This window comes from Acyrthosiphon pisum, chromosome A1, assembly GCF_005508785.2.
Source record: "Acyrthosiphon pisum isolate AL4f chromosome A1, pea_aphid_22Mar2018_4r6ur, whole genome shotgun sequence".
Classification (NCBI taxonomy): Eukaryota; Metazoa; Arthropoda; class Insecta; order Hemiptera; family Aphididae; genus Acyrthosiphon; species Acyrthosiphon pisum.
The window spans coordinates 46,253,928-46,268,405 of record NC_042494.1 but is presented as its reverse complement, the minus strand read 5'-3'; the positions used below and the strand labels follow the sequence as shown (position 1 = coordinate 46,268,405).

The following is a 14,478-nucleotide window of genomic DNA, read 5'->3' as shown; positions in this document are numbered from 1 at the left end:
TGTACCTTATTGGCTTATTAATTTGGTACATGATACTAGTATTCTTATAATTGTAGTTCCTCATAACACACAAACTTAATTTATAATAAATTCATGGTTCATCAAATATATAAGAGAAACTAATCCGAATCCAATTATCCTCAATGCTTAATGGTATATTATAGCCTCAGTGAAATGTATGTTTGAATTTTATATCATTGGATCAGTCAACTGGAACCCGTTTCAAGTTGGCTTTATAAATAAGTTGGAAAAAGTTCAAAGGCAAAGCCTTCGAATGATTTTTTAGAAAGTTAGTATTGCAAGAAAATCCATTAAACATCCATAAACATCCATTAAAGCGTGGAAATCCATCATTTAAGTCCAGGAAGGTACATAAACTAATGTATGAATAATTTGTAAATATGTACCTATATAGTAGATACTTAATACTTAACACGTTGAGCTCCGCTAGAAATTTCGAAGCATAGCCCGGGTCGCCGCACCAAAAATATGTTTTTACGGAAAAAATAAATAAAAATTAACAAAAATAAAAACCAATTATATTGTTAGCTTCTTGAGACAGTACCTGATCGCCTACAATATATTTCAAACGTTATCTCATCGCCATCAAAATTATGATTCATAAAAGCGAATTAATATTTGTCGACGGGTAGTCGACACCGGCGACCCGCGAAATGTTACCGATGTCGACTACCCGTCGACCCGTGGCATTGAACGTGTTAAATAATAAAATTGATTATCCAGAAGTTTTTAAACTTGTAATGTTTAATGTCTATTGTCTAGTCACTTTTATATTTAATTAAATAAGAATAGTTAAATACAATATGGACATGTGTTAATTGTATGTAATAAAATAGGTAGGTACCTACCTAATATTTGTAGACAAAAGTTGCCAATCATACACTTATATTATGAATATGATTAGTTATTGTTATGATTTCTATTTATCCTTCGAGTGTGTATTCAATTAATTAATTAACTATATGAAATGTTATAATAGTTTTCATTATTTAAAATACGAGGAACGGCATATATCGATTGTTGAACATACTCAAATCCGTTTTATATGAGTAAAATAATACTACGAAAATAACTTTATCAATATTTGAATTATTTGAAACGTTACTCAACATATTATTTACAAGTTTAATGATGATGATAATAACGAAAATAATATTTTTTATTTGAAATTAATATTTAGTAGGTACCTATTAAATAATAATATATCGCGGTATCGCATGACGCGTACAGTCATTAATAGTAATAAATAATAATTAGTGTTCGCGTTTACCAATGTTCGAAATACTGTAAAATACTGATACGCCTAAAACGATGTCTACCCATGGCCCTAAGAAGCGATCCACGCACGGCATGAAATCATATTATTGAATTATATATCTCTTGGAATTCTTTCGAATAGATAGAACTCCAATCCTCCGGCTATTTTATCATCATGACGAGACAATTTCGATCCAGCGTGACGTTTGCAGGCGTTCGACGTTTTTCAATTTTCATCGACGTCCAACAGTATATATTATATTATATAGTGCACAGTGTAAAACATATACGGAAAAACATCGTATAAAAGAAATTATTGAATAATACGGCGCTATATTATATTGTAACATACGCACGATTTGTAAATATTATTGTTTCAGTATAGGTGTATTATTAAAAGTAGGTGAAGCGTGAAAAGTGTAAATGTAAATTATGCCGTCGTGTAATATTATAAAATATGTACCTATCATGTTAAAATTTAATAATTTATGTATATAAATAATTTGATAAAGCTATAATAGTATGTTGTTACTGAGAAACTCTAAAAAAAGTTTTAAAAATAATATAATTATTTTGTAGCAAAACAGCAATTTTCTTGGTAAATATGTATGTGTTTTTAAAATAATATTTTTACACAATTTAAAGTCATTAAAACACATTTTTTATAATAAAATAAAATATAAATTTAATAAAACTTTTATAATTTTGTACTTACCCACAATGTATTGTATTTATAAAGACCTTTGGTCGTTTGTATAAAGATGCCATAGGCAGTTAAAATAAAAAAAAATATACATATAAAACGTTTATACATCTCTTACTATTCTTTATCATTATAATTTTCAACTATTTTACTATTTTAAATTAGAAACTTTTTACCCATTTACGTTTTTAATTTCAAATTCAGAAGCAGAATATTATTTTGAGAATTTAGATATGTACCTATACGAATCAAATTCTAAACTTGCAGATGATAAGTTATAGTAAAATATTTAACTAAGATTTTAAATGCTTTAAATTATAGACGAATGGAGTAGTTCACCAATAATATTTGGACACTACACTCTGTACATTGTCTGTAATTGTGCAACACGATATTCGATATTTCGATGGTAATTATGAATGAACATTTCTGATTGTAACTATGATTTAAAAAATTTTTGTTGTCGTTCAAAACAGTCATTTTTCTTAAAGAATACTAGAATAGTGTACGATAAAAATTGTAAATTTTTTTTTTTGCAAAAAGTTTGTCCTAATAACTTCTAAATTACGAAGAAAAATAATGTTTTCTAAAACGCGTAAATTTACCCAGAAAATGACTGTGTTAGTGATAAAAGAATCGCCCTGTATTATATAATATATAATATTATTATATTCACACGTGTATTATCATACAGCTATATATCAAACTATACATAAAGGCTACACATACGGAGAACACAATAGCGGTGTCGGCGACAAGCGGCGGCGGCGCGGCGGCGGTGGTGGACAAGCGCAAGAGCGATTCTATCTCTATATAATAATCCTTCCGAAAATCTCGTTTAGAGGTTGTTCAACTAGAAGATTCCGCCGCCGGTAACTGCAGCGAAACAACGAAACTAATAATAATATAACAATATTATACATCGGTGGAGCTTAAGTATATAATGCACGCGTATATATTCGCGAGAGCTCCAGAACGCGGTCGATACCGGGTATATAACATTATGTACCACGCGAGCGAGCGGCTCTCGTTACGGTCAATTTTCGACGTCCGATATCCTCTCTCGCGGTTCAAAAGTTTCTCCAGCCCTGTTTTGCCGACAGACGATATTATAAAATATTATAATTTAATATCAAAAAGATTATTCGAAATTGCAGCTTCACCATCATAACTTCGCGTGTGGCATAATATTTTAACAATAAATATTGTGAATATATTACTATGAGTACAGTGTTCTCGGGTTAGTGTCGAAATGCTTCTTTTTTTTTTTTAATGTTAGTGATGTTAGTGAGAATTTCAGTTTATGAATCAGCTATACAGCATGCATGCAGACTTGTAGAGCTATAATAATATGATGTCCCGCATAAAATATTTCGGTTTCATTTTTAAGTTTTTGAATTTCCTTTTAGAAGTTTCTGAAAATGGATAGAACTATAATAGGTGCAGCGCATTTTTCATTTGTTCGGTGATTACAGTAAGTTGATATCCTTGCCGCCTGCCGGCCATACGTTATAACTCATAATATATATTGTTATATATTATATATTGCCAGGTTAGGAAATTCTCTGGTAACGCGTGTATGACTATATTTTAGTATTATGATAAAGCTCATTGCCTTTAGAAACAAATGAAAAGAAACTGTTGGATAAGGTTTAAATGTCGTGGATTTATTATTGTAATTTGTAATCTACTACCGAATTTGCCATTCCCGAATCCCGACTGACACGCTGAATAATAATAATACTAATATATATATAATACGTATTGTCACTTGTCTGGACACTTGATTGAATTTAATTAAAATAAAAATAAATACCTACCTGCAGGATAACAAACGTAATTGTTTTGTCAACTAAAATAGTACGTATAGTACGAATAAAAATATTGTCTTATTTTCTAAAACTATTATGATATTATTATGAGATGACAATAATAACTAATAAGTCTTATAATTAACATTAGCTCGTCAACAATCAATATATATATAGTTTGTGAGTAATTTAAATTTCAAAGTTTACTGCGTGTAATTACAGTGAGTATAGCATAGGTAATGCAATAATCTTACATACTTACCTCTAATAGTTTGCCATTGAACATTGTCTAATTAAATCGAAAACGTGATGTCTGTACAATATTGTGCACAGTGTGTTTGTGCGTACTGATTGCTGAGTGCCCTACGATCACAATGATGACAGTCGTAGTATCCGGACATCTGAAAATCGGTCTGTTGCCGTATAGTGGCTCTAAATTTCCACCTTCCTAAAGGTCATGGACTCGTGTAATCCGTAAGGTTAATTTAAATTGCATCCACAACGTTTGGGGTAATCATGAAAATATTTACACTTCCTGAATTATCGAACTCAATTTAAATATTATAGGATTTAGTTTTAAAATCGTTTACGTTAAGAAAACCATTAAACATTCAATTTTTATAAACTAATTTTTTCCGTTTTGAGTTTTTACAAAATTATTCTGTAACGTTATTAGTTATATTTTTAAATAAATATATTTTGAATTAAACTGACTAAAGAATAACGAAATATAAATATGCTATGCATTATTGGAGCTGCACATCTTTATTATAAATTAATAATAAATTATAATGCATAAAAAAACATGTTACCACTTTATATATTCATCAAAATGAGCCTCTGCCCTCCGAAGATTAGTGCTATAGAAATAGAATATTTTTTTTTAGCTTAAAGAATTGTATTTTGATAATTAACCTAAAAGTTACGACCTTCCTCTAGATACCAAACTATATCATTGATTCCACTTTTAGAATATCTTTATTCGTTACATGCATTCGTTTCATAGTCTCATTGGTAGTTAAGCCCAAGTAAAGGGCCATAGAGTCGTCCATAGTTAAAAAAAAATTAAAACAGATTAAAATCCACCTAACCACAAGATAAACGTATTATTTTTTCGTGATTCAGGTTTAAGCTAATTCCTGATAAAGTCCCCTCACTACGACAGGCCTTTTCATGCATGTGTACTCATGTATTTTTATATCGAACTTAACTATTTTTATTTTTTTGATCGAACAAATTAAATAAATAAATGTATAAGAAACTTTATTTTTAAAACTAAACCTTATTGACTGATAACAATAGATTGATAAAAGGGAAGCGCTCTGGCTTCAGATAAATAGCAACTCCTATAACTAGTGTTGATAATATGCCAGCGTAATTAACATACTTTAATAGTTTGTTACATTGATATTTTATTTTCGTTCTAACTGATTATTGCTCGATAAATAAATTGTAATAAATATGTTTAACATAATAAATAATTAATGATAATTAGTTATATTTTATATTGTTATTATTATACTAATAATAATATCTATACCTACATCTAAGATGAACTCTCTGGATTTCAAGCGCTAAAAATATTGTACTCGTATATCATGTAAAAGCCAAATAAATACACATATAGGTCATTTTTCTTTAGGATTTTTTTATGCACTCTTTACAACCGTCAGAACTGAAAATAAAAGTTTTCAGCTCCTCTGAGAGCATGTCCTTGGGATGTTTTACGCATTGTTATCTATTGCGTTGTCTGTTTGTCCCCTGGTATTTTAGACGACAGCCACTAAATAAAATTCGAAATACTCCCAAGTGAATGACCCTATCAAAAAGTGTGTACTGCAATCATAATATACACCTCAAGCTCAAACACTTATAATTTCGAATATTTTGGGTGTAGTAAATTCAAACAACACGAAATGACACAACAGACTACTCTCCAATATATTTTAAAACACAATAAATTATTATCATGCGAAAAATCACACTAATAATGCACGCGCGACAATGTAACAATACTTGAAATGTCATATTATTGTATGCGGGATTGTAATTGAGTTTCACATAACAATCCATTTTCGAATGGCGGACAATAGTGAGCAAATTCAATTGGTATATATTTTGTTGTCCATTCGATTAACATAAAACCACTTTAGCCTTTGGGTATAATATGACAATCGGGGTGCTACTAAAATAACAATACCTACATATATTTACAAAATATTTTAACGAGCATTTGACACATAAGTTTCAGGTTACGATTCGCTTAATCGTGGCCAAAAGTGAAAATGTTCAATGTGTGACTTTTCATAAAATCACTTATTAACTTATTATTTTACAGGTAAAATATTTTGATTTTTGAAACCTTAAATTATATTTCTAACCCTTTTATTCTTTGAGATTGCCAATTTTAAGATATTTTATATTTGTGTAAATCATAATATATAAATTGTAATTTACGTTCAACTCACTCTATATACTCGTATAATAGAAATTTCTATTAGTTAAAATGTATTTAGAAAGAAAATGTTCTATTTAGTTTGGTAAGTTATTATTGTTGAAGAATGGAAAAATTCTATATTAAAATGGTTTGAACTTTGTGTACATTAAAATCTATGATTGACAATAATATTGTATGTATTATAATCTGAATAATTATCATTAATGGATATAATTACATAAATGTATTGTGTCAATTTTATAAACAATATTATAATGTATACTTAACCACAATTAACTCTATGTATAGTACACCCGACACCCCAATCGATGAACCTTAATTATTTAAACATATTGTGATTGAGTATTAAAAATATTAAATAGAAAAATATAGAAAAATAAAAATAAATATGTTAAAAATATTCTGTGTAAAATTATTCACTTTAAATAAGTCCCCTCCATAGTCCTTACTCTAGTATAAGGTTTATGGTTTTATCTCAAATCGTTCTAAAAAAAAAATTCTATATAAATTTATACAAAATCACAATAATTGAACATTTACATTTTTCAAGGTAAAAATAATTATTGTTGATAGTATAATATAATAATGAATAATTTTAATATACATTTTACATTTATATTTTATTTTTAATTAAAAAATAATTTAAAAATTTTTTTAACCATGATAATTCACCATGAATTATGATCAAAATACCTAAGAATAAATATAATAATAATAATACCTTTAAAATACTTTATAATTTTACTTTTATTAGCAATTGATTTAAATATACACTATCCAATAGTAGCTATAAGAACTTAATGCACAATACTATAATATCATATTAAACTAAATCTATATTTTGTACCCTAATTATTATTAATAATAAATAGTAAATGTTATCTGCCACTCCAAAGGAACTTTACAAATTAATTTAATGAAATATATAATTATTAATTATTCATATTTACAGACATGACGACGGCTCAAATTGAAGCAGAGAATACACAAATGACAAATGATCTTTACCGATTGTTAAAGAAATACACTGGCCTAAGAAATCTTATAAGAGAACTCAAGGTATAAATATTATAATTTATTATAATTATTTATAATACAGTTTGTTTACATTATGATTTGTGTGTATAGTATCGTATGCGTATGTATCTTTAAAAACATGATACTGACTTATGAAATTTACTTTTGGGGCTATTCTGATTTCTGACTAATTTCTGACATATTTCTAGTTGATTTTAAAATCGATATAACCCTAGCCGGTAGTTGTTGATTAATTTTACATATTTTGCAAAAACGTTACTTCGGTTTTGTATCACTCTGCGTAGCACCATCTATTTTACGGTGTAGTGCCTTTAAATATAACTTCCCGAAGCCCGCCTTTGTCAACCATCAACGCTGAATGCACACATCCACCACTCCCACTTGCCAGAATTGCGCTATTTTGTGTTACTTGGGCGTCTAACTTGGCCGATTTATTTTGCTACAGGTAGAATATGTCAACTCAAAAGTGTACCCGATATTTCCACGCTACAATATACTGAAAGACTTAATAAAGGACATCATGCATCATCAGGAATACATGGAAGTTTGCCATGAAGTTGATGCCGTATAACGCGGGACGAAGAAGGACGACGCACAATTTTTTTTTTTTTTTTATACGCACACATATAAATTAAATATAAAAAATGAATAAACACACGGCATTTATTTGAATTTATGACCGATGAACACAATAAAATCGGAGCGTTGTGTACTAGTGCCTAATATATTTTCGTGTGTAAATGTGAATGAGTGAGTGAGTGAGTGAGTGTGTGTGTGTGCGTGCGTTTGTGTGTGCGTATGTGTGTGTGTAAATGTGAGTGAGTGAGTGTGTGTGTACGTGTGTGCGTGTGCGTGTGTGTGTGTGTAAATGTGAGTGAGTGTGTGTGTTCGTGTGTGTGTGTGTGTGTGTGTGTGTGTGTGTGTGTGTGTGTGTGTGTGTGTGTGTGTGTGTGTGCGCGCGCGAGTGAATGTGTCTTTTTTTTATCTGAATCGTGCCAAGTTACATTTTTCCTGCGTACTTTTCGTTATTTAAATAATAATATTATGTTTCGACGAAAATTTGAAGATACCTATGGGTATCGTCACGTTTGCTTTTATCGCATTTTACCATTTTCGACGGGAAAGTTCGACGTCTCATTTTCGTTATTTTCCCCGAGAAAAACCAGTCTTACGACGTTTTTTCATATTATTTCCCTTTCCGTCACTGCTATATATTCCATTCTATTCATCAGCTGATATCCGAATAATATTGATATTATTTATGCTATGTTTAAGTCGATTTAAAATATTATACCTACTTATGACGATGACTAATTATTTATACGCGATATATTATATTAATTAATTATGTAATTACATTATATTTAACTAATTTAAAATTTAAAATGGATAAAAAAAAATTGAATTTTTGAAGAAAAAAACTTAAGTCTGTAATATACAATCGTATATATACCGTGTAAACTCGAAGGCGTTTCGTGGTGTAATCATATATATTATAATATATTATAAGGACAATTTTTTTTTTTGGAAAACGAAAAAACGCTTAATCATAATATTATGTAATAATAATAATAATAATATATACCTACTATAATACTATGTTGTGATCTTCCGTGCCCCGTTGGACGTTTAGAATTTATACGTATCACGCATGAATTATGACATTGTACTGCGCGCAGTTATTGATAATAATTCGACGGCGAGGAGACGTGAACATACAGGCTTAATACGACGATTAGAACAGGCTTCCCCGCGTGACCCCTGTAAATATATTGTAAAAAAAAAATAAAATCAAGCGCGCTTTTAAATATAATATATCCGTACCGGAATCGTGTGGTATGCGCACGCATAATCGTTATAATACTGACAATTAATATGCCTACAGTGAGCTCCGTAATAATAATAGTATTCGAGTCAATGACGCAAACCAGATATTAACGAGGGGTGCTCGATCGCACCATATACCTCATCGATAACAATGTTTCTTCCGGCGGACACACGTCGACGGTACGATTTTGTTTACGAACTGTGTCGCACACGTCAGGAGCAGCGGAGTAGGCCACTAAACTTGCATCAAAAACCGTTGTGAACCTTGTCCGCTGTGTTTGTACTACTACCACTACCACAGTGACCGTGTCGAATTGAATTCACGATTTGTTAAACATGCGTTCGATATACATTATTTTATTTTGTGCTGTTGTAGCCAATTGGTTTTTCCTCTCTCTCCCGTTCTTTTTATACCGGTGATATTTTGTGCATGTGCCATTTCAACTAGGTATTATATTAATAAGTTTACAACAAATTTCGCCGGAACATAAAAAAAAAAAATGAAACAATTGACAAACTTACAAAACGCATTAGATAACCTTATAAAACGTAAACGAAAAAACTACTTAAAAAAAATATATCATCGTTTTACACATTTACTTACTTCCTTTTTTCATTCATAAGTATTTTGCAAATATATATAATTTATTTGATTTACCACAAAAATATAATTGTATTGTTTTATCATAAATTTATTGATATAATATTAATCATACTATATTTAAGTGCCATCCAATTTTACGAATACAATACTATATGATAGTATATATAAATTATATACATAAAGTGACACATTTATGACACTCATCACAAATAGTTGGTAATTTTTCTATTAGTTGTTGTTCATATCAAATAAAATTATAACCGTATTGACATTTAAAGAGCTCAATTTATCTTCTTTCCCACTTAAAATAATTTTCTATTTTGTGCAAATTAATCATAATCAAAAATTGAATAAATACCATATACACATGCGCACATACAAACCGTGGTTACTCTATCCTACATTTTGCCCAATTTGGTGATCTCTATTTTAAAGCAAACGAAATTTAGAGAACCGTTATCTGCGGCATAAATAGGAATGTGTAGTATTCTTTAATTATTTACCTATATATATATATATTTATATATTAATTAATAACATTGGAAAAATTACCCGATAATTATGGATATTGCATATTGTAATATAAAATTCAACATTCCGACTCGTATGACATTAACCAGCTACATGAAGCCCCCTTCGATCTATCTACAATAACATATGTACCTATTGTTAAATAGGTAGTCGTTATCAATCCCTGGTAATAATAAGGTTCATGGGCCATGTTTTTAATACAAATAATATCAAAGAAATATTGTTATCGACCATAAAAAACATATCGTTTTTCTTTTTAATGTTAAAAAAAAAAATTCAAACGTAATAAAACCCCATATATACCACCACCGTTGTTCTATTCGACGTAATTCCAAAAAAAAAAAAAAATAATAATAATAATAATATTTGTTTTAAAATAATTTATTATTATGTTATTACCTACTATTATTATAATATTGAGTTTGTACACGAATTTTTGTTAATATTTATTATTTAATAACTATTATTATATTATTTACTGAACACGACTGTTATTGTTGATTATATTGATAATATGATATTATTATGCTTTACTTCGGAAATGTACTCGTATATCGTATTTGCCATTTGGTACGTAATATATAATAACTAAACTAGTAGAACTATAATATATTGTATAATAAGTAAATAAATTGTAAACGTGGTGATATTTTCTTACGTTGAAGTAAGAAAATCCCACTTAGTAATTCCTTTGTTTTATTTCGGTTGTGCCTATATAGAATATAATATAGTTTAGTATTAATCTAGTCGAACAATCTTGTTTAACACGTAATTAGTTGTTTAGCATAACATTGTTATCTGCTCGAGCTATTGATTATTGTTGTTTATATTGTTAAGTTTTCTTAATTTATACTACCATACGTCTAGTAATAATAATAATGAAAATAATAATAATAATATTAATAACTTATACTAATACTAATAAATGATAATACTTATTATAGTGATTCGATTAAACTGATACATTATTATAGAGTGAATATTCAACATAAGTACTTAATATGGATCTGTAGGAATTTGGTTATTTTGTCATTTTTGTTTTGGACCAAATTATTGTGTATCACAATAATCATCGTCTTTTTTGTTTTAATTGAGACAATAACTTTGAACGACACAAGCCGAATACATTTTACAATCAATTGATCTATCCGTATACATGTTAAAATGAGTAACGAGTAACGACCCAAAAAGAATGACGTCACTAAAAAAAAAAAATAGTAATATAATAACAGAAGCGTCTTTTACATAGGTTATGCATTGCATACTACCAAGATTGACAAAATATTATGCTTCTGTGGTTCTTTTACTTTTCAGTACTTATTTATTTTGAACAGATTTCTTACATTTATTTCAATGGCGTCATTTGTTGGTACCTAATAAAATATACCAACTTCATTTTTTCCAATAATGGTTGAACCAAAATCCTTTTAAGACAAGATAATATCTAATATACCTACTATTGAAATAAACATAATAATATATTATTTTACTACTATATAATATAAATAATATATTTATACAATTAGGGGCCTTTCTAGTACGCTCGTTACACAGTGTTTTTTTTTCTATTTAAATAATGAGCTTAGTAACATGTAAATAAGCTTTATAAGCTAATAAACTTTACAGGAACATTAATAAGTATTCATTTTTATTAAATAAATTATGCTATTATAAAATTTAAAAAAATTTATAAATTTGTCGTCTTCATCGCGCGCTAATTGATTTTTACGTTTTAACGTACCTAAACTTAATATAAAATACTTGCCACTGTATTTACTATTTATATCTAAAATGGAATATATTGTAAATTAGTAAAGATAACAAAGATTATTAATAAATAACCATGTTGCTCTGCATGTTTATATTAATAATCAATAATGTAATATTTATCTGATAAATAATAAAATCAATGTTAATCAGTATTTTTAGTCTGTCTCTTTTATCCTTGTTCTTATTGTGATTTTTTGGCGATTTGCTAATATTATTATATTTTACGTTTAATATTATTATCATAATATATTATTAATTTATGTATACATATATTATATAGGTATATATAAATAATTATTAAATATATATATAAATAATGCATATTTTAAAATAATAAATAACATTTGAGTTTTATACATTTACCCAAAATAAATTAACGCTGTTGATAATATTCTGTTGTTGATTTATTTATTCATTATATTTGTATGTATAATATTATACTAAATATAATATAGTCTTGTTCTCATATTCATAACTATGATCAACTAATATGCAACTAATTTAAAAAATAATTTAAATAATATACCTATGTGGTGCCCCGTGAAATGCAATTTATAATATTATAAGATCACATTGTAATATGTTTAATTAACAATCATTAGTCATTAGTCATTATTTAATATTTATACAGCAATTATTAAGAATTCTATAGAACAAAGATAAATTTAATATTTTAAATAATTGTTCTAGCGTTTATTTTATTAACATGGACATACTTAGGTAACTATAGTATCTCACTATAATATTTCGTCATCAATACATTTTTCAATAAAATTATTATTTTTGTAATAGGATTACCTATCAAACATTATGACTGCATACGTTAACATTTTTAGTAAAACAACAGTGTATGAAGTGATTAATGATTACATTAACTATTCACATATTGATACTTACTACATTCAGTAAACTAATATAATTTTTATTAATTACTGGTTGTATAGTGAACATAATATCAAACTTTAAAAAAAATAAACTGTTAGAATTTATTTATATTATAACATGATATTATTAGGTAGGTAACCTATATTTGACTAGATTACTTAATAATACATTTTTCAGTTTATTAAAGCCAGAAGTATCCAATATATGAATTAATAATTATGCATTGTACCTACTTATAGCTTCGTCGACCATCACTAATTTTAAATTTCCTCGACTATCACGCTGTATAAAATTATAATTTGATCACCACAAACTTGTTGCAATGAATTTCAAAACACTAAACATTTAAACAACCGCTTGTTGACTAAATGCATTAACAATTAATAGTAAACTAGGTATAACCGTTCATCTTTTATGCACCTATACCTACATCATTCCTCCCTTAATGAAATAAATGTTTTATTCAGCAATGTATTTCAATATATTATGTTAGGTAGGTACAGATTTATTATAGACGCCATCGTCTATATACTCTACAAAATATAGAATAATAATATTATCCGTCAAATGTTATTAACACGAAGTCATTATTATCGTACCTACCTAGAAATATATCATATTATAATTTTATAAACATAATATTAAAAAAAAATTCAGTATCAAGTACTAGACATCACAACGTGATGGTGTCGACTTTTTAGGAAGTATAATATTTTACAAAATTATAAATATTTAATTAAAATATTTTGCTGGCACCCTTAATCATGTTACAATATTTTGTTTGCAAACAAAAATTTCTAAACAACAGCTGTGTATCATCTACTAAAACTATTTTTATAATTTATTTACATTTGCAACGACCATTGTTGTGAAAACGCTCACTGATAAAAATAATTAAACATCATTTAACCTAAATAAGTTTTTGATTTGTATACTCCACTCCTCTATTGCATTTATCTTGTATAACTGCTAACGTAATATAATATGCACAACAATTTTAAACAAAAGTTTAAAATAATATAACATTGCATAGTAAAGACGTGTTTACCTTTTTTTTTTTTAAATTATTCCATTTTTAACGTATGTCTGATAGTCTATAGATAATATGCATGAAAAACACATTTTAATATCTATGTAATAGTTCTTTATAATATATAAAAATTGGTCCGCACCGTATACAAACTTTTTGTAGTTTTGTACCATTATTACATATTATTTAATAATTGCACAAATTATATTAAACATTATAATATTATATAGGTAACCATCATCGTTTGCATGCGACGGAGATTGCTGATCATCGGATGTCATCGTGTTACTTTAAACGCGAATGCAAAATATAAATAACAAAATATAACAATCTGCATCGACATCACGTGCATTTTTGTTTGTTGCCGAATACTGTAAACCGTAGTCCGTACCGACTACCGTTAACCTCCGTTCGATACCATGTTTAAGTTGAAGGTATTATCACACAGTTCGAGGTTGTCGCAAACGTGATTATTACACGAATATAATATACCACGATGGCACGATGCACATTTTAGTGGTTGTATAATGCTCGACCTGTTGG

At 28.0% G+C, this 14,478-nt stretch overlaps 1 protein-coding gene across 3 annotated transcripts in view; it reads left to right on the top strand.

Annotated features, from left to right (window-relative positions):
• The window catches only part of LOC100161256, a 172,387-nt gene extending 164,480 nt beyond the window's left edge, over positions 1 to 7,907 (top strand). For all 3 annotated transcript variants that reach the window (XM_029487163.1, XM_029487162.1, XM_029487161.1), the window contains exons 6-7: positions 7,203 to 7,309; positions 7,734 to 7,907. In XM_029487163.1, coding sequence (XP_029343023.1) covers positions 7,203 to 7,309; positions 7,734 to 7,859 — 233 coding nt within the window. In that variant the 3' untranslated portion in view covers positions 7,860 to 7,907. The remainder of the gene's footprint in view (positions 1 to 7,202; positions 7,310 to 7,733) is intronic.
• Positions 7,908 to 14,478: the final 6,571 nt, after the last annotated feature.